Source organism: Talpa occidentalis, unplaced genomic scaffold (assembly GCF_014898055.3).
Source record: "Talpa occidentalis isolate TD23 unplaced genomic scaffold, MPIMG_talOcc4v2.1 talOcc4.6, whole genome shotgun sequence".
Taxonomy (NCBI): domain Eukaryota; kingdom Metazoa; phylum Chordata; class Mammalia; order Eulipotyphla; family Talpidae; genus Talpa; species Talpa occidentalis.
The window spans coordinates 65,111,565-65,132,797 of record NW_023604972.1 but is presented as its reverse complement, the minus strand read 5'-3'; the positions used below and the strand labels follow the sequence as shown (position 1 = coordinate 65,132,797).

The 21,233-nt window shown below is 36.4% G+C and overlaps 1 protein-coding gene and 1 pseudogene across 5 annotated transcripts in view; one reads left to right on the top strand and one right to left on the bottom strand.

Annotated features, from left to right (window-relative positions):
• RAP1GDS1 (Rap1 GTPase-GDP dissociation stimulator 1) overlaps positions 1-21,233 on the bottom strand; it is a 326,851-nt gene that overhangs the window by 241,022 nt on the left and 64,596 nt on the right. For 4 of the 5 annotated variants that reach the window (XM_037529845.2, XM_037529841.2, XM_054687846.1 and 1 more), the window contains exon 3: positions 3,743-3,865. In XM_037529845.2, the coding sequence (XP_037385742.1) occupies positions 3,743-3,865 (123 nt within the window). The other variant, XM_037529844.2, reaches the window with a different exon arrangement.
• LOC119261253 (survival of motor neuron-related-splicing factor 30-like) lies at positions 967-1,687 on the top strand (annotated as a pseudogene).

The following is a 21,233-nucleotide window of genomic DNA, read 5'->3' as shown; positions in this document are numbered from 1 at the left end:
GGGACCTTGACAGCTGGGATCTGCAATCCGTGTATGCTTTTTGAGTGTGCCACTTTTCCACACAACCTTACCAGTTGGCCTTATGCTATTTGTAGGTCTCCATGGAATCCTTATCTTCCCCTAATAGTGCCTGGAGCTGTTTGCTCACCTCAGCAGAGATTCCTGCTGGTTCTCCACAGTTCCAGTTCACAGGGTGTGGTGCCTGAAATAGTTCCTTTCCACTCAGAGTCCTGCTTGATGTGGAGTTTGTTCTTGTTGGTTTTGTTTGTTTGTTTGCCTTTCTGTTGGTTGGAGAGTGCTGACTTTGTGGGTGGGGGAAGGTAGTAGGGTTCTGAGCTTTCCTCCCTTCTAGTCCTCTTTTATGGCAACTTTCTTCTTTGGGCAGTTTGCCAGAGTTACCCATTTATCCCATTTATCTTCTGCATCCCAGTTCTGGCAGGGACCTGCCGCTTTTTCTCCCTACTAACTTTTTTTTTATGGGAGGACTTACAGCGTTTCCCTGCCGCCATGTTGATCTCTCTCTCAAGACAAAGAGTTTGAAGAAAACTTTATTACTAGAAATCTCTACTGTGATCCTAATTAAATTTAAATATAATCAAGATGATCTGCATATAAGAAGATTCAAATAATGGTTAATCTAGGCTAATAATGTCAAAATTAGATGCATTTCAGTTTTGTTGTACCAAGGTAATCACAATTCAGAGCAGTTCAAATATGCCTGAAGCATACTAAATATTTCCAGAGTACAAGGAAACACTTGTGACCAGCTCAAATTTAAAGTACAGCATAATGATGATATAATTACAATAGTTTAGATGTGATATACAAATAATAGGTAGTCAGCTCTTAATCACCAAAAATTGCCTGTTGCTGCAGTTGTCACCACCAATCCAACTGATCCAACTCCTTTCTGCTATCCTGTTCCCAGCCCACACAAGATGTCAGAGTATCTAGCAAGCAGCTGATATGCTTCTGGCTCAACTCCAGCAACTTGAAGCTGTATTGGCTGGAGATGGAGAAAATAAAGATTTGCTAAAATTAAAGATTTACAAGTCATAGGATTGACAAAAGATCTGTCAACTCAATCTCCTGAAACTCTTACAAGTTCAGACAGTTTGGGTTCAATTCAACCTACTAATTCATGGAAAGTCAGAAACACGTGTCTGATATTCTGGAGTGAAGATACGTAAGTGTAATGAAGAGAGAAGAGGAGAATGACCACGAAAATAGCACTGCTGTATCACCTTTGCTGGCTATTGCAATGCTGAAGTGATGCCACTGTTAAACCTCAAGTCTACAAATGAAGGCAGGCAAAGGAGGTGAGTGGCAACAAACCCATGCCAAAAAAGAGCACAGAGAATGAAAGTAGTTTAGCAGGAATGAGGAAAGAGAGGCCTAGAACATGAAATGGCAACAGTACAACAACAGAGCCAACTCTAAAACTAAAAAAAGACTAGGTAGAGTAGAGTATTTCCATTTCATCTGAGAGTGTAACTGTCAAAGTTGGAATAGGAACTTATGGAATTGATAACAACCTATGACGCAGTATCAAGATACCTCTAAATACAATGTCAGATATTTGATGACTGAACAATCAGAAAAAACTGTTGGATTTCATCGCTGTAGGGCTTTACATTTATCTTTTTATCCTCATAATTTTTCTAATGGTAAATTATTTGTTAGATGAGTATCAGTAAGATACTCATCAGTAAGATACTCAACAGTATCAGGAAGATACTGTTTTGTAAATGTTTGACTTAAAAAAGAATGAAACATGAAGAAATTGCATTTGATAACTGCTTGTTCATTTAACTTTTTTCATTATTTAACTACCAATTTCCACAAAGTTTGTTAGATAAAGCATGTTTTCTAGATTAATGTTGCATAAATACAGCATTTAGATAAACTGTTGACCTTCCTAACATCAGGCCTCCACATAATCAATGGTATATATTTTTTAAAAGTATTGATTTAGCATACATAGATGCTTTGAGTTTTCTATATATTATAGCAATTCACTGGAGAATGTCAAAGAAAAACACCAACCTGCTGAAAATACCATTTCATATTTTTTCTTATTTTCAATTTAAACCTAGCTGTTGTCCAAGTAAACCTTAAAATAGATTAATTTGTAAATGGCTAAGTTTGCTTTGAGGTTTTCTTTAAGCCTATTAGACCATCTCTAAAACGGATTCAGCTCCTTTCTTCTTTTCATTGAGTTTTAGTTTGATGTAAGAAACCATGTTTAGGACCAGCTAACTTTTTTAAGGAGGGTTTTGGTTTTTGTATGTTTGCTTCTTTCATATGTTGATTTTTCAATTACGGTTGTGATACAATTTTTTAGATGTGCAATCTTTTTATGAGAAAACAAAAAAGTTGATGTATAGCTCTGTTCACAGTGTAGATCCTATTTTTGTAAAAACACAAGTCTAAATGAGCAAGAGTAATAAATATCTCATCATTAAAAACACTGTATTTCTTATGCATTAATCAAACCATGATTCCCTGTATTTTATGTTCACGTACCTGAAACTGTAGTTTTTGTTATCGAGATCACATCAGCATTTATTGGTGTAAGTAGTTACCCTGAATTGAGTTTAAGCCAAACATATGCATAGAAAAAGGTTTTCCTATTAGTGGAAGATTACTGTTTATAATGTGTGTTAATTTGTTTTTGTATGTTAAACATTTATTGAAATATTTTTGAAACCTAAAAAAAGAAAAACAATAAAAGAAAAATGATTTACTAATACAGAACCTCTCTGAAACTTGAAAAACAATTTGAGAGCGATTTTCTTTTTTGCCAGCACATGTATAAACAAGTTGTTTTACTAGACCAAAACAGCATATGCTGTTACTTTACAATGGTACCTGCCATACTGATTAGACAATTGAAGCCAGATTTTAAAATTCCTTCTCTTAAAAATATAATATCTGCAATTGACTTAAAAATATTCAAATTTGACAAATTGATACACAGAATGTAGCACATTTAGTGTGGTCTTCATGTATATTTAAAAACTGCTGTAAGAATTCCATTTTTTTTCCTCTCAAACACAGTGAATTAAAATCAGGTGCAACTGTTTCTACTATAATATAAAACATATGTAATGTGCTGGATTAGTTATGATATAGTCTTAAGTTTTGCCATCATTACTGGTTCTCCAGAGTATTCTTACACAGAAAGTGAAAAAACAAAAAAATGTTTCTCATGAAAGGAAGTGCAGGAAACAGATATACAAACACACACACACACAAACACACATATTATATATATATATATATATACACACACAATGCACTCTAACAACAAAGTACAGTGCCAGAAGGGATAGACCAAACTTAAAAAAAAAAAAAAAGAGGTGAGTGTAAGTTGGTATAACACAAATTAACATATACATTTTAAAAAGTAAGCTCTCTTGTGACAATAAAGATCAAGAATCAGTAGCAAGCTCAAAAATCCTATAACCACAGTAATAAATGACACAAATAAAGCAGAGACTGCAGAGATTCCCCTTCAATTCTACACTGAAGGAATAGAATAGCAAATGGTAAAATTTATGAGTAGAACGACTCTATAACTAGCCATTGTACACAATTACATGAAAAAAGTCGAGAAAAAAAATTAAAAAGAAAAAGGTGTAATCTACAAAATTAAAACAGAAATTAATAAAACATACTGACAAGTAAGGTGCAAAACTGAAGTTGTTTCCAGTAGTTAAGTTCTTGAGGAAAACCTCACCATTTTTGGCTACTTCTGCTATGATGTTAGCTACTTTAGCTGTGCAGGAAGACTGTGGATTCAAGAGACTTGCAAATAGTTGAAGTGTTCCACTTCCTTGGATTTTTTCACTTGTTTCCATATCTAAAAGAAATACAGACAGAACTTCAATGAAAATCTTCAACACTAATAACAACAATTTCACTTGCAATAAATTCAAGAGTTTTCATGATCCATAACAGAAATTATTTTCAATGTTTAATAAGCTACTTTTATCTTTGTTGTTGGCACCAAACTCCTTATAACACCATCTTTTATCTAGTCAGAACACACAGTAATATTTTCTTAGTATACCAGGTGCATACCAAGCTTACATTTAATGTTAATTCCAACCCCTTCTATTAAAAGTAGAAATGCTTTTTTTCTACTATCCTTCTGAATTCTGCAACAGTATATTTTTTTTTACTTTTTTTATTTTTTAATATTGTATTTTACGTAATTCTTACATCATTTTTCATTTTTGCACAATGTATGCATTTTCATTTTGGTTATATTCCCCATACAATTGCTTCCCCCCTTATTTCGATGCTTGTCCTTTCTCTCCCCGCCTCTACCCCCCCCCCACCGGTAGTATGTCTCTGGTTTATATTTGCTTGCTGATTTTGATTTTTACTTTGTATTAATTATAATTAGTCTTTTTTCCTGGTCCCTTATTTAGGTTTTCTAAATTCTTGCTATGAGTGAGACCATCCAGTATTTTTTTTTTTTCTGACTTATTTCGCTGAGCATGATCCCTTCTATCTCCATCCATTTTGCTGTAAACTGCACGTGTTTAACATTTTTGACTGCTGAGTAATATTCCATTGTGTATGTGTACCACATCTTCTTGACCCAGTCATCTATTTTTGGGCATTTGGGTTGTTTTCATAGCTTAGCTATTGTAAATAGTGCTGCATTAAACAAAGGGATGCAGGTGCCCTTTGGAATTAATGTTTCTGTGTCATTTGGGTAAATACCTAGGATTGGAATTGCTGGATAATATGGAAGTTCTATGTTTAGCAGGTCAAGAACTCTTCAGGGACTACACCTGACAGGAGAAACTAGATACTTAACAAAAATGAACAATTTAAGAAATTTTAAAAAAAGAACTAGAACTATCAACCTTTGCAACAACGAAAAAGAAACAGGAATAATAAACACTAAAAGTGAAACTTTGTGAATACATGTGCACACGTTAACTGTATGTGTCTGCCAACTGTATGTAAGATGTATTTCTGAACACAGCTTCTGATCTAGAAGTTATAGATCACTGCTCCCTTTATTGGATTAAAAAGCCATATACTATTTTAGCATCCTGAAAAGACAAACTTGTCCAATGACTAAAGTAACAAAAAAAATTTACATGGAAAATTATACTTCTAAGGAATTATTATTATCTGAGTCATATGCAATTTTGTGTGTGTGTGTGTGTGTGTGTGTGTACCTCTGATATTTGTACTATGGATCAAATGTCTAAGAATACTCAATGTCCAAGAATATCGAGGTGTTTCCATTTCCTACTATAAGCCTATTACATTTCCATGTAACTGACAGTATTTTAAATTCTTTACATGCATTAAAATAAAATAGGTATTTTCTGATACTTAAAAATAATCTAATTAGGGCCTCCCCTATTTAGATTAGAAAGTTTAGAAGTTTAGAAAGATGATGTAAAGTTATGTAAATTCACAAAGCACATTAATAAGGGAGCACAAATTATAACTGTACATAATACTATACTAATCACCCATGTCACTTAACATTCATTTGTGTAATTTTTTACAATAGAAAACTTAAGCATGAATAGATGAATCTTGCCATTTTGTAAACGCCGTGATGTATTATTTCTCTTACAAGTAATTTTATTATGAAGTACAAATGGACAGAAGACAGTAGCTGTCCTTTTAACAAATCCATTTATTAAATAGAATGTCTTCTTTTTTTACCTTGTTTATTCAATTAAAAAAAAATAAGTTTTCAAGGTATCACGTGAAAATGTGACACCATATTTCCATTAAAAAAAAAAAAACTTTCAGGGCCTCCCCTGGTGGTGGAGCGGTTGAGTGCTGGGCTGCGAAGATGTCTGCAGCCTCTGCAGCGCAGGTTTGATCCCCGGCTACCAGCGAGGGTCTCACATGGCACGAAAGACCTCTCCTACAGCGCCCGCTGCTCCCCTCAGCAGTGTATTTTGTCAGTCTGCTTGTTCTGTTCCCCGCTCTGGTGAATTATCTCACCCTCCCGCACTTCTGACTGTACCCAGTGCTTGTATAAATAAATAATCTTAAAAAAAAAAAAAAAACACTTTTAGCAAGAAGAAAAAAACCGAATTTGCCCAAACTCTTTCCTTTTCTAATTATTGCTACCAGGAAACATACAACCTTACAACAGTGCTAGTGGCTACAATGACAGCAATGGTCTGGCATGAGGCAGAAGTCAGGTTTATATAAAAAAAAAAAAAAAATTTAAGCATCTGTGTGTATGGAAAGCAAGCATTCAGCTACAAATAACCTATGCATGTATCATTTTAAGTATAACCGAAAGAATGACTTTGACATGACAGGGGCAACTTAGGTGCAAGAGAGAAATAAAGAAAACAAACACCACAGTACTCCTATGCTCTGATGAGACTTTCCATAGATTACAATACACATAATTGAGACAACAAGTGTACTGAAATAAATGGAAAACTTGAAAATAGTATGTTTTTTGTGCTATCAAAGTATAAAAGAGAAAATATAATTTGGTTTTTCATATAAACCTGATTTAAAATTTAGGACCTCCCCAGTGGCGCAGCAGGTTGAGTGCAGCACTGCGAAGTCATACGCAGCCTCTGCAGCGTGGGTTCGATTACCGGATGGCCAGGGAGATACCCACATGGCACAGCAGACCTCTCCTGTGTTGCCCACGGCTCCCTTCAGCAGTGTATTTCAGTCAATCTGCCTGATCTGTTCCCCACTCTGTCTCAGGTGAATCCTCTCACTCACCCATTCCTCTGGCCTGTACCCCAGCTCTTGTATAAATCAATCAATAAATCAATCTTCTAAAAAATTTAGAAAAATAGAACAGGAATTCAATTTACCAGCACAAGCATGAAAAATTCTACATAGGTTTAGCCAAAAATTACCTTCTTTCTTTCAAATAAAAACATAAAAACCACGCAAATACCACTTACCACTAAAGTACTGCTGCCCAAGAAATAATTACAGTTTAATGTCATTTATACTTTCTGCACTAGGATTTCTGTCCTCAAAATGTATATTTATCAGTGAACTAAAAGGAATTCGCAGTATGTATGCAAGCCCTTGCAATGATTTTAAAAGAGCAATTAAGAAACAGCAGGTGGTGTCTGCACAAATGGGAAATCATAAAATCAATCATGCACTGTCATCAAAGCCCTAAAAAATTAACAGAAAATTTGTATCTTGACTCTGACTATTGATATTTTAACTACTTTTAATAACTTTTAAATGTTTGCAGAATCAATCTTTCTCTCCTTTCATATTTAGGTGTTGTCATAAAAAATATTTTGAGTATTATAGGTAGGTGGCAGTCCTGGAATTTTGAAGGATATCATATATTAAGGGCAACTGCTACTTTAAAAGAGTCATATTCATTACAGTAGAATATGTGCTTCTGCAAATACTCATTCTGTTTCTGTAGTCCTTTGTAAACACTCAACCTGATCTAATGACAAGGAGGCAGCTTAGTTACAAAACTGTCACTGATAGAAAAAGAAAATGAGGCAATCAAGTCAAAGACTTGAAAGAAAAGTGAATCAAGAACTCAGGTTACGATATACAGGGAATGTTAAAGCACAACTCAAGCAACTTCTCAAGAACAATAACTTGGTTGTATACACAGAGTGAGAATAATACACAGAATGAGAGAAGCTAAGATACAGCTTGAGAAAGACTAAAGTTCCCAACAAAGTAGCCAAGTAAATGCATTAAAATAATTGACTTTACAGTTAAATACCAAGAAAGGGTTTTCAGGTATGATACTACAATAGGCTGAATTTATGATGCTATGTAAATATATAAGTTTCAGAAGAATAAACTAATGAAATGCAATTGGTAACCAATTTATGGCAAATTCCACATTAGAAAATAAAAAATGACTACTAAAACTATGATTCTAATAGACTAAAAATGCATTTAGATTAGATTTGATGGTATTGTTTTAGGGTAATAAAAATGTTCAAAATATTTTAGTTATGAGAAAAATAAAGAAATGTTACCTTCATATTTTGTGTCCAAAGGAGCTGTACAATAGATTAAAAAGAATCAGAATTGGGACTAACTACAAGAAACAGGAATATGATTAAAAGGCCACGTATATCTGTAGGGTAAATGGTTTTCAGGCTTTTCTGCCCTCCCACCATTAGGATTGCCCTGCCTTATGGGGCACCTACAGTTGTTACATTGTTGTAAGCTGTCTTACTTACTTCTGTGGGTCATAGGAGGAATATTGAGATAGTCACCAAGAGAAGGAGGAGAGAGGCAGGAGAAAGAAGGGGCAAAAGAAGCCAGAGAAGCCCAGAGTGAAGACTTGCTGGGGGGTCTGGAGGCCTGCTGGCCCCCCAGCACCACTGCCTGGGGTGTACCTATTTGCCACACTACATGTAAAGCTCAATAAAAGCCTAAGAAAGCCACCGAAGGCTCCAAGACTCCTCCTTTACCTGGTTTGCTGGGATCCTAGGAAACCTGGTCAGTGGCCCATCCTACCCCCACAACACCATTGCCACTGGGGACCCATGTATTTCTCAAGGAGTAGTTTTTCAAAGTAGGATATAATAAAAGACCTGGCCCTGTATCTGGGCAATATGATCTAATTCAAGGTTTCATTTAAAACCATACAGACAAGTCCCAAATCTACCTTTGTACACATAAAAACAGAACATTTGAACTTAAATATACTATAAGCATCTCTAATTTAACATTCACAAAAACATACTTAGCATTGTTCCTTTAAATCCATTTTAATCTCTATCTCAGTGAATGTTAGGGAGCCCAGCTAAGCCTGATGCCCTAGAATCAGTGTAAATACCCTTCACCAGAAGCGCGGGAGGGTGATAGAATTCACAAGAGCCAGAGCAGGGAACAGAACAGGCAGACTGACGAAATACACTGCTGAGGGGAGCAACGGGCGGCAGGAGAGGTCTGCGTACTATGTGGGACCCTCGCCAGCAGCCGGGAATCGAACCAACGCTGCAGAAGCTGTGGGCAACTTTGCAACCCAGAGCTCAACCACTGAGCCATGGGGAAGGCCCTTCACCATCCACATTAATGAGATCATAGGTTCCATCTCATTACCATTTGTAGGGGCAGGAAGAGCACAGAGCAGGTTTTCTGTGATCCCAGCAAACCAGGTAGAGCAGGAGTCCTCGGTGGCTTTCTCAGGCTTTTACTGAGCTTTTACATGTGGCGCAAAAACCAGGTACACCACAGGCAAGGGTGCTGGGGGGCCAGGAAGCCGGCAGGCCCCCAAGTCCTCAGCAAGTCTTCACTCTGGGCTTCTCTGGCATTTTTTTTTAATTTTATTTTTATATTCCCCATATAATTACAACCCCCTTATTTTGACCCCAAGCCCTTCTGTCCCTACCCCCCAACCCCCACAGAGTGTCTCTGGTTTATAGTTGTTTGTTGATTTTGATATTTTCTTTCTTATAATTATTCTTTTTCCTGGTCCCTTCTTTAAGTTGTCTAGATTCCTGCTATGAGTGAGACCATCCGGTATTTTTGTTTTTCTTTCTGGCTTATATCGCTGAGCAAGATCCCTTCTAGCTCCATCCATGTTGCTGCAAATTGCATGTGTTTATCTTTTTTGAATGCTGAGTAATATTCCATGGTGTATATGTACCACATCTTCTTGATCCAGTCATCTATTTTTGGGCATTTGGGTTGTTTCCAAAGCTTAGCTATTGTAAATAATGCTGCTATAAACATAGGGGTGCAGGTGCTCTTTGGAATTGATGTTTCTGTGTTCTTTGGGTAAATACCTAGGAGTGGAATTGCTGGATCATATGGAAGCTCTATGTTTAGTAGGTCAAGAAATCTCCACACAGCTCTCCATAGTGGTTGGACCAGTTTGCACTCAAACAGTACAGGAGAGTTCCTTTTTCTCCGCAACCTCGCCAACATTTGTTGTTGCTAGTTTTTCTAATATGTGCCATTCTCACTGGTGTAAGATGGTATCTCATGGTAGTTTTGATTTGCATTTCCCTGATTACAAGTGATGTTGAACATTTTTTCTTATGCCTCTTGGCCATTTGCATTTCCTCTTCAGAGAAGTTTCTTTTTAGCTCTTCTGCCCATTTTTTGACTGGATTATTTTCTTTGTTTTTGTTGAGTCTCATCAGCTCTTTGTAGATTTTTGTGATCAGTCCTTTATCATTAGTGTTGAGTGCAAAAATGTTCTCCCAGTTGGTGGGGTTTCTCTTTGTTTTTACTATTGTCTCTTTTGCTGTTTTCTTTCTTCCCTTCTCTCTTTCTCATGCCTCTGCTTCTCTGGGCCACTATCTCAGTACTAAGAATGGTCCGCAGAAGTAAACAACAATGCAACAACTGCAGGTGCCTCATCAGGCAGGGCAATCTTAATGGTGGAAGAGCAGAAAAGCCTGAAAATCATTTACCCTACAGCATGTTTTACATCTATCCTTTTCTGTATACATTTACATTATTTCAAATTCTCAGTACTAATATTTACTAAATGTAATAGCCTTCTCAAAAATTTCCATTACCCCAGCCCTAACTCCCATCTGTGATATATAGTGCATGAGAAAAAAAAACTTCTAGAATGCAAATTGTCACCCCATACTTTAAATCTTTAAAAGATCATCTATAACTTTTTAATTTTTTTTTTTTTGTAAAACATTTCTACTATTAGGTCTCAAATATCTGGGTACAGGCCAGATGTGCAGGAGGGTGAGAGGATTCACCAGAGGCAGAGTGGGGAACAGAACACACAGACTGACTGAAATACACAGCTGAGGGGAGCAGCAGGTAAAACAAGAGAGGGCTGCTGCGCCATGTGAGTTTCTCCCCAACCAGCCAGGAATGAACCCATGCTGCGGAGGCTGTGGACAGCTTCACAGTGTGGCGCTCAACCGCCTGCATCACCAGGGAGGCCCTCATCTATAACTTTTAATTAAACATTCGAGCAAAACTATGATATATCTCAAACCAAATTTCTCATACTTCTCCACTGACATACTACCCTCAACTAATGAATTAGAGAAATCCAAATTAATTCTTATTTAATACCTCCTTACTAAACATGTCTACTCCGAACCCCACACCCATTACCTTACTACTTTAAATAACTATTCAGGTTCACAGGGTCATCAATAAAGTTAACTGGGGCCTCCCTGGTGGCGCAGCAGGTTAAGCGCTGCACTGTGAAGCTGTCCACAGCCTCTGTGGTGCCAGTTCGATTCTTGCCTGGCCCGGGGAGATTCCCACATGGCGCACAGTCCTCTCCTGTCTCGCCCGCTGCTCCCCTCAGCAGTGTATTTCGGTCCTTCTGCCTGTTCTGCTCCCTGCTCTGTCTCTGCTGGATTCTCTCAGCCCCCACGCCTCTGGCCTGTACCCCAGTGCTTGTATAAGTAAATAAATCTTTAAAAATAAATAAAGTTAACTGATTGAAGTCATTCCATCTTATTAATGACATCTGACTCATGTGAAATCTCATGTGAAACCTACTGACTCATGTGAAACTTCATGTGAAACCTACAGCAACGTGGATGGAGCTAGAAGTAATTATGCTCAGTGAAATAAGCCAGAAGGAAAAAGAAAAACATCGGATGGTTTCACTTATAGCAGAAACATAGGGGAACCAAATAAGACATCAGTGAAAAAAATAATAATAATAATAGTACAAAACACAACAAAGCAAAAACAGACAATTATAAATCAGAGACTGCGGGGGAGGAGGAGGGAGAGGGATCAGAGGGAGGGAGGAAGGAGCACAGAGGACTGTGGTGATGGTGCACAGGTGCCTTGGGGAAGGAAATTCTATGGGGACTCATTCTGAGGGGGTGGGAGGAAGCAAATATTGTTTAAAAATAAAATAAAAGTAATGGCTAGAAAACCATCCTACACACAAACAGGATCCCCAAAAAAGGCAGGTACAGACATGCCTATATCAATTCAGACTTCAGCTACAAAGCTAACAGACAAAAAGGATATTATATAATAATTTAGGGATCAACACATCAGAAGACAAAACACTAAAAATATATGTAGCAAAGGAACATCAAGACATATAGACAGATACAATAGTAGCAGGGAACTTCAGGACACTAATAAAAAATGCACAGAACAACCAGGAAAAAAATCAACAAAGAAACAATAGACAATTAATTGGATAACTAGACTACAAATACTTAACAGACATTTATAGGGAAATGCAACTCAAAACAGCTGAATACACATTTGTCTCAACAGCTCATGAAACATTTTTCAGGATACAAAAACAACTCACAAAGCAAGTGTCAACAAATTCATAAAGACTGGGGCCTCCCCTGGTGGCTCAGGCGTTCACTATGAAGCTGTCCGCAGCCTCTGCAGTGCAGGTTCGATCCTGGCTGGCCGGTGAGGGTCCCCACAGGGCGTGGCAGAACCTCTCCGGTCTCACCTGCTGCTTCCCTCAGCAGTGTTATTTCATCAGTCTGCCTATTCTGTTCCCAACTCTGTCTCTGGTGAATCCTCTCACCCTCCTGCGCATCTGGCCTGTACCCGGTTCTTGTATAAATAAATAATCTTTTTAAAAGAATCTTAAAAACTGAAACCATACCAAGTATCTTCCTTAATAAAAGTGATAACTAGCAATCAACCATAAAAAAATGAGAAAAATCTCTACTATATGGAGACTGAAAAATATATTATTGAATGACTACTGGGTTAATGAGGAAATCAAGGAAAAAATTAATAAACAAATGGAAACAAACATAGTAAAGATACAACCTACCAGAATCTATAGGGTGTGGCAAAGAGGGACATATACAGCAACAGAGGCCAACATCAAGACAGAAATAATCTAAGTCTATGCTTTAAGGAACTATAAGGAGAAGAAAAAAGGGCAGTAGAAAGAAAAAAAAATAACAAAAAGCAGAATTATACAAAATAGAAATTAAAAGAACTACAAAAAACTAATGAAACCAAAACCTGACTGGAATAAACAAAATGATGAACCTCCAGGACCTCCTCAGTGGCTCAGCGGTTGAGCGCTGGGTTGCGAAGCTGCCCGCAGCCTCTGCAGCGCCGGTTCGATCCCCGGCCACCGGCGAGGGTCCCACATGGTGCGCAGACCTCTCCTGCCACCCGGTGCTCCCCTCAGCAGTGTACTTTCTCAGTCTGCCTGCTCTGCTCTCCTCTCTGGCTCTAGTGAATTCTCTCACCCCCAGCGCTTCTGACTATACCCAGTGCTTGTATAAATAAACAAACAAACAAATAAATAAATCTTAAAAAAAAATGATGAACCTCCAGATAAGCTCACAAAGAAGAAAACACAGAAAACTAGTAAAGAGAATCAGAAACAAAACAGAATTTACAACAGACAGCTCAGAAATAGAGCATCATACTATGAATATCTATATCTAAATATATATATCTATATTCATAGTATTCATATATCTATATTACTATGAATATCTATAATCCAATAAATTGGGTATCCTAAAAGAGGACAAACTCTTAGAATTATACAACACTCCAAAGCTCAATCAAGAAAAATAAAAAAAAAAAAAAAATGAACAGAACAATTAAAAGCAAATAATTTAAAACAATATTCAAGTGTCCCATAAAACAAAAATTAAAGCCACGTGGTTTCACTAGTGAGTGCTACCAATCATTCAATAACAAAGTAGTACCTATCCTTCTCTGACTTTTACGAAAAATTCAGGATGAGGAAATGCTTCAAAACATATTTTATGAGGCCAACATTACTCTCATACTAAAAGCAATCAAGAAAAAAGAAAGCTGCAGCCAATATTCCTGATGCATATGGATGCAAAATTCCTCAACAAAATGTTAGCAAACTGAGTTCACCAGTACATTACAACCATTTCATACTGTGATGAAGTGAGATTTATCATAGGGAATCAAGAATGGTTCAACATCAGAAAATCATTAAATGCAATTTGCCACATCAACAAAGGAATGATAAAAACCATAGAATCATATCAATAGATACAGAAAAACTTTTTACAAGTTTCAACATCCATTTATGATTAAAAAAAAAAAAACTTCACACCTAAACATAATAAAGGCAAAATATGACAGAACCACAGCTAACAACATACTCAATGGTGAAAAAACTGAAAGTTTTTCCTTTAAGATCTGGAACTAGACAAAGATGTCCACTTCCATCACTACTATTCAATAGAGAATAGAGTACTGGAAGTCCTAATCAAAATAGGCAGGCAATAAAACAAAACAACAACAACAAAAAAATGGATGATATTCTCTGCTTGTGAACTGGAAGAATTACCATTGTTAAAACAGCCATCTTATTCAAAGCAATATAGAGATTCAACATGATCCCTTATCAAAGTTTCAATGGCATTTTTCAAAGACACAAAACAAATGTTACTCAAATTCATACGGAACCACAAAAGACCACAGTCAAAGCAATCCTGAAAAAATGAGGGGAATTTGGGTATTATACACCCACATTCTTCAAACTATACCAAAATGTTGTAACAATCAAAAGAGTATGTTACTGAAATAAAAACAGACACACAGACCAATGGAATCAACCTGAGAGCCCAGAATGAATTCATATTCATATGAATAGTTACTCTACCTCACAGGAGCCAAATATAAACTGGAGAAAGAAAAGACTCTTCAACTAATGGTGCTGGGGAAACGACAGCCACATGCAAAAGAATTAAACTAGATAAATATCCATATACACCACACACCATATACAATAATTAACACAAAAAGGATCAAAGATTTGGATGTAAGCTTTGAAACTACAAAATACATAGAAGGAAACACAGGCAAAACACTGGTTAAAGACTAGTTTCCAAAGAAAAGCAAAACAAAACATTGGCTGGAGGACTAGTTTCCTATGGCCATGAAAACATGGGCAAAACACTCTTAAAACATTGGCTCTTTAGGGACCAGTCTCCAATGGCAAGGAAAATAGAAGCCACAGTAAACAAAAGTACATTAAAAAAAAAAAAAAAAAAAAACTTGGGCAGAACAAAACACTAAAACCTAAAGGCACCCTACTGAAGATTTGCACATCATACATATGACAAAGGACTTATATCCAAATTCCTTTATCAAGAATGGAAGTTAATTTTTGTGGACTTAACAGTCACTAGCTCATAAAAAGGTCAGACACTTCAGTCTGCATTAATCAGGTTTTAGATATTTTTCAAAAAAATGCAAAAATTTGAGTATTATTTTTTCGAGAGAACAAATTGTTCGAGAGAACAACAAATTGTTCGAACAAATTTTTCGAGAGAACAATTAATTGTTTACAATACTTGGTATGATTCACAGGTACAAGCTCACACTTCTTCAGATGCATGTTACCACAACATACCTGCCACCAAAGCACCCACAATCTTCCACATAGTCCACTGTGCTCTTCACTTGCCCCTCTGGTTTGGTTTAGTTTTGACTCTTCTTTTATATTGCTATTTCCCACATATGAATGAAATTATCCTGCATCTATCTTTCTTATATTGACTTATTCCACTTAGCATAATCCCCTCAAATTCAATTCATGTTATTGCAAGTGGTAAGATTTCTTCTTTCTGTTATAGGTGAGCAGTATAGCACTGCAAGTGTATACAACATCTTCTTAATATACTCATCTTTGTCTGGGCACTTAGGTTATTTCCACAACTAGGCTACTGTAAATAGTGCTGCAATGAACACAGGCATCCATAGATCCCTTTGTATAACTGTTTCTGCGTTCTTCAGTTAGATACCTACAAACAGGATTGCTGGATCATACAATAGATCTATGTTAAAGATGTTTAATAAACCCCCATACTAATTTTCATAGGGGCTAACTTTCAGCAATCACTGTAGAAAATTAACTTCATGTTACCACCTTTCATCTGCACACATCAGAAGGAAAAAATGATCAATTCATAATTAAGTTATTATATACCAAATTAAAACATTGTTTGCTTCTTTAGCATAAAAAGGAGAAAAAAGATGAGTAATGGTTTATACTAAAGAAAAGGAAAATTATTAACAGTTAAGGGAAAATGAACTTACCCCACAGAATATTGTATGCTAGAACCCATTCATTATCTTTCCTACAAAAGAGAAAAAATATTCCTCTGCCTTTCTGAATCTTATTTTAGGATTTATAACAATGAAATGAAAAAGCAGGTCATAAAGACCTCCGTAAAATCAGTTACATTCTTTTTTTTATTTAAACATTTTTTTAAGATTTTTATTTATTTATGCATACAAGAGCTGGGGTACAGGCCAGAGGCATGGGGGTGGAGAGGTGAGAGGATTCACCAGAGACAGAGTGGGGAACAGAACAGGCATATTAACCAAAGTACACTGCTGAGGGGGAGTAGCAGGTGAGTCAGATGTGTACTGCACCATTGTGGGCTGCTCCCTGGCTGACAAGGGATAGAACTCATGCTGAAGTGGCTGCGGATAGCTTCATAAGTTGCATCTTAACCCCTACACCACCAGGGAGGCCCAAAATCAGTTTATATTCTTGTGTGCAAAGTGCTAAAACAATGGTCTCATTCTCAATAACAGTTATCTCAAAATATAATTATTATTCCACACAATCTATACTGATTCTTTGGTGGAATATATTTATTATTCTTCTATCATTATTTAATGTGTCAATGTTATTTAATGTCTCATTCTCAATAACAGTTATCTCAAAATATAATTATTATTCCACACAATCTATACTGATTCTTTGGTGGAATATATTTATTATTCTTCTATCGTTATTTAATGTGTCAATGTGGAAGAGCTATGGTGCCCAGATATTTAGTCAATACAATTTTGAATGTTTTATATGTGTTTACATTTAAATCTACATACATTGAGTAAAATCTAATACCCTACATGTTGGTGAACCTCAGCCAATCAGCAGACCACCTGAATAGAAAAAGATTTGACCTCTCTGATACCTCCATTCCGAACCCACCATGCTTCCATGCTACCAAGAGAAAAAGGGGAGTCTGCCAATCTATCTCCTACAGACTAAACAGCAATATAAGCTCCTACCTAGGTTTCCAATATGCCAGTCAATCCAGAGATTTGGGGCTTCCCAGAATCCATAACTGAGAGAACCAATTCGTATTTAAATATCCATTCTATGCTATATTCCTACAGCACATGTATTCCTATACCAAATATTTCCAATTAAGAACACAAGCATGCCACACAGATAGGAGGGAGAAAAAACTGTCTACCATCTTTTGTTAATAGTTTATTGTTCTGTCATCTTACAAGGATCAGGTGAGGAAATAAGGAATATGATAATTATCTCAAATACAGAAGGTCTATTAGGGTTAAAATATATTGCACATTTACTCAGGAGATAGAAACAAGACCAATAGTGGCATTTGCAGGAAGAACGGTTAGGAATTGACTGCTATATTTATCAGCTATAAGATTAGATGATACTATGACTAATACCCTTCCCAGTCTAAGGACCGTGAGTCAAACAAACCTACAAATATATATCATAGTAGATTGTTTCCAGCAAATCATCTATCTCACTACTTTCTTGTACTACTTACCATCCTTCTCCATCTTACTCCAACTCTTATTTCTCTAACTTCAGCCTGAATTATCCCTCTCCCTATTCAAATTCAATGTCCCCTTCTTTGTATCCCCCTACAAGATATATTGAAAGGGGTTGCTCAACCTAAATCAAAAACAGGAAACTCCATTTTAAAAAAAGGAATTAGGACCTCCCCAGTGGCGCAGTTGAGCACTGGGTTGCGAAGCTGCCTGCAGCCTCTGCAGCGCCATTTTGATCCCCAGGCTGCTCCCCAGCCACCAGAGGAGGGCCCCACATGGAGCACAGACCTCTCCTGCCGCCCGCTGCTCCCCTCAGCAGTGTACTTCGGTCCTTCTGCCTGCTCTGCTCCCTGCTCTGGCTCTGGTGAATTCTCTCACCCTCCTACCCTTCTGACTGTACCCAGTGCTTGCATAAATAAATAAATACATACATACATACATACATACATACATACATACATACATACATCTTTAAAAAAAAAAAAAGGTATACAGTGGTGAAGGCCTCCCCTGGTGGCGCAGGCGGTTGAGTGCTGCGCTGTGAAGCTGTCTGCAGCCTCTGCAGTGCTGGTTCGATCCCAGCCGGCCAGTGAGGATCCCACATGGCGCAGCAGACCTCTCCTATCTCGCCCGCTGCTCCCCTTAACAGTGTATTTCGTCATTCTGCCTGTTCTGTTCCCCGCTCTATCTCTGGTGAATCCTCTCACCCTCCCGTGTATTTGGCCTGTTCCCCAGTTCTTGTATAAAATAAATAAATAAATCTTAAAAAAAAGAGCAAAGGACATGTTTATATTATTAAAAAAAAAAGTATACAGTGGTGAAATGGGTGATAAAACCAAATCCAACAGACTGCTGTCTCCATGAGGCTCACCTTAGTTCCAAAGAAAACAAACTCAAAGTACACAGTTGCAGAGCAATACTAGAGACTTGTGGGGTTAAAAAAAAAAATACAGGGACATATTAGCAAGCAGCAAAATAGAATTCCAGCTAAAAAAGGAAAATGAGACAGAGATGGACATCACATAATGATTAAGAGGTCAATACAACAAGAATGTTTAACACTCACCAAGATACATGATTATCTTGTACCTCGCAACTACTAGCAAATCTGAAACCAGAGACTGGCATTAACACCATAATTATTGGAGACTTCACACCACATTCACCAATGGACAGATCAACCAAGCATAAAATAAACAAGGAAATTATTGCCTTAAAGGAGCAATTATACCATATGGGCTTAATAATTGACATTAATAGGACACTGTACCACAACAAAGCTGAATACACATTACTCTCAAATATTTATAGACATTCACCAGTACAAACCACAAGTTGGGTCACAATACAAATACTGATAAATTCATGAAGACTAAAATCATGGCAAGTATCTTCTCTGATCACAATGTTATCAAACCAGACACAACCATAAATAGAAACTAGTAAGACTTGTCTAATATGTGAAAACTCAACAATAAATTATTAAAAATAAGCAAGGAAATCAAACAAAAAATCAAAGAACTACCTTAAAATAAATTAAAATGAAGACACAACCCATAAGAAACAATGGCACATAGCAAAAGTGGTATTAAGAGGGAAATATATAGCATTTAAACCCCATATCAAGAAAGAGCTCAAACCACCTTACCTCTCACCTTAATGTATTAGCAAAAGATGAACAAATGAAATGAAAAGCCAGTCTAAGAATGGAAATAATAAAAATTAGAGCAGAAATAAATGAAATCAAAAATCAAAAAGACAGTCCAAAGGGTCTAAGAAACAAAACGTTGGTTCTTTGACAAAAAAATCCATGAAAGAGACAAAACATGAGGTATACTTACTAAGGAAAAAAATGGAGAAATATCTAATGAACAGAATCAGAAATCAAAGAGGAAAAATTACTCACATTTCAGAATAAGATCATGAGAGATTACTACAATTATCCATATGCCAACAAACTGAATAATCTAGATGAGATAGAGAAATTCTTAGTAATCTACAATCTCCCAAAATGAACCAGGAAGAAATAGAAAACCAGAATAGATTAAAACATGCAACAAAATTCAAACAGTAATAAAAAGTCTGCCAAACAATAAAAATCCAGGCCCAGATGGTTTAACAAAACTTCTAAGAAGCCTTCAAAGAAGAACTAATACGAAGCCTACTCAAAATCTTCCAAAATACAGAGACAAAGAGAACGTTTCTAAACACATTTTATGAGGCCAACATCAATAATCTGATGCCGAAACCTGACAAAGACATCACAAAAGAGAAGAGAATCACAGACCAATTTATCTGATGAACACACATGCAAAATTCTCAACAAAATCTTGGCAAAACAATCCAATACATCAATGGGATAACACATAAAAACCAAGTGGGGTTGATAAGAGGGACAAATGGATCAATATTAAAAAAATCAACCAATGTACTTTACATCAATAAAGTGAAAGATAAAAATCGTATGATTATATCAGCAGATGCAGAAAAAGCATCTTAAAATAACGTCCATTTATGATATAAAGAAACCTCAAAAACTGGGGATAAATGAAACATTCTGCAACATAATAAATTACATATATGACAAACCCACAGCCAACATCATACTCTTGGCAAAAAAAAAAAAAAAAGATAAGAAAAGAAAAGAAAGCATTTCCTCCAAGATCTAACACAAGATATCAGGCAGAAGGATATCAGCAGTGCCACAAATTTAGTCAAGCTTCCTAGTCACTAACTTTAACCAATGACTGGATCTTCAGTTTCCTCCCACACTACCTAGCTCAGCAGGTACAGTTTAGTCGTAAACCAAAATATGAGGTACACAGAAATTTAAAAAAGCCAAGCCAGCAAAAGCTATTTTTTTTTTTTAAAAAAGTACCATCTAAGAAAAAATAGAAGTTCTGCACACTCCAAGTCACAATTAAGGACACTTCTGAAACAGCAAATTGGAAAGCTATAAAACATTCAGACAAAAAAAATGTAACACATGGCACCTTGAGTCCTGAAGGGAGTATGTCACCAGAAACAGAAAACAACTCTCCAGTTTCCAACTATGAAAAAAAAAAGATCATTTCTTCCTGTAAGAGTTCAAAATTGCCATGATGATGTAATTTAAAGAAATGTAAGAAAACACAGAAATGTTGACCCAAAATATATAGGAAAACCTGGGGGGAGAGGGGGAAGAATAGCCTGAGAAATAAACAGAAGACAGAAATTAAAGATTTCAATAAGAAAATAATGGCAATGAAAGATGAAAAAATACAGGAGATCAATAATTCTTAAGAAATTTATGGAAATGGGAGAGATAGCAAGATTGAATCATTTACTTAGAAGATGGTAATCCACAAAGACCACATTTGAAAGAGAAAGATAAATACGAAGGAAAGAATTAAAAAAGACTTCAAAAATTATCTGAATCTATTAGGAAATACAATCTAAGAATAAAGGAAGAGAAAGAAGGGAACAGAGAACTTATTCAAGAAATAAAGAGGGAAACTTCCCAAACATGGGAAAGAACAAAATATACAAACCCATTAAGTTAAAAGAAAACCTAGTCATTTAAATGTAATGAGACCCACAAAATGACACACAGTCATGACAAAGACTTCAAGACAAGAAAGAATATTCAAGGGGCCAAGGGAAAAAAGGAGATAACCTATAAAGGTAATATCATCAGGCTTTTATTTGACTTCTCTGAGGAAATACTATAGGCAAGGAGAAAT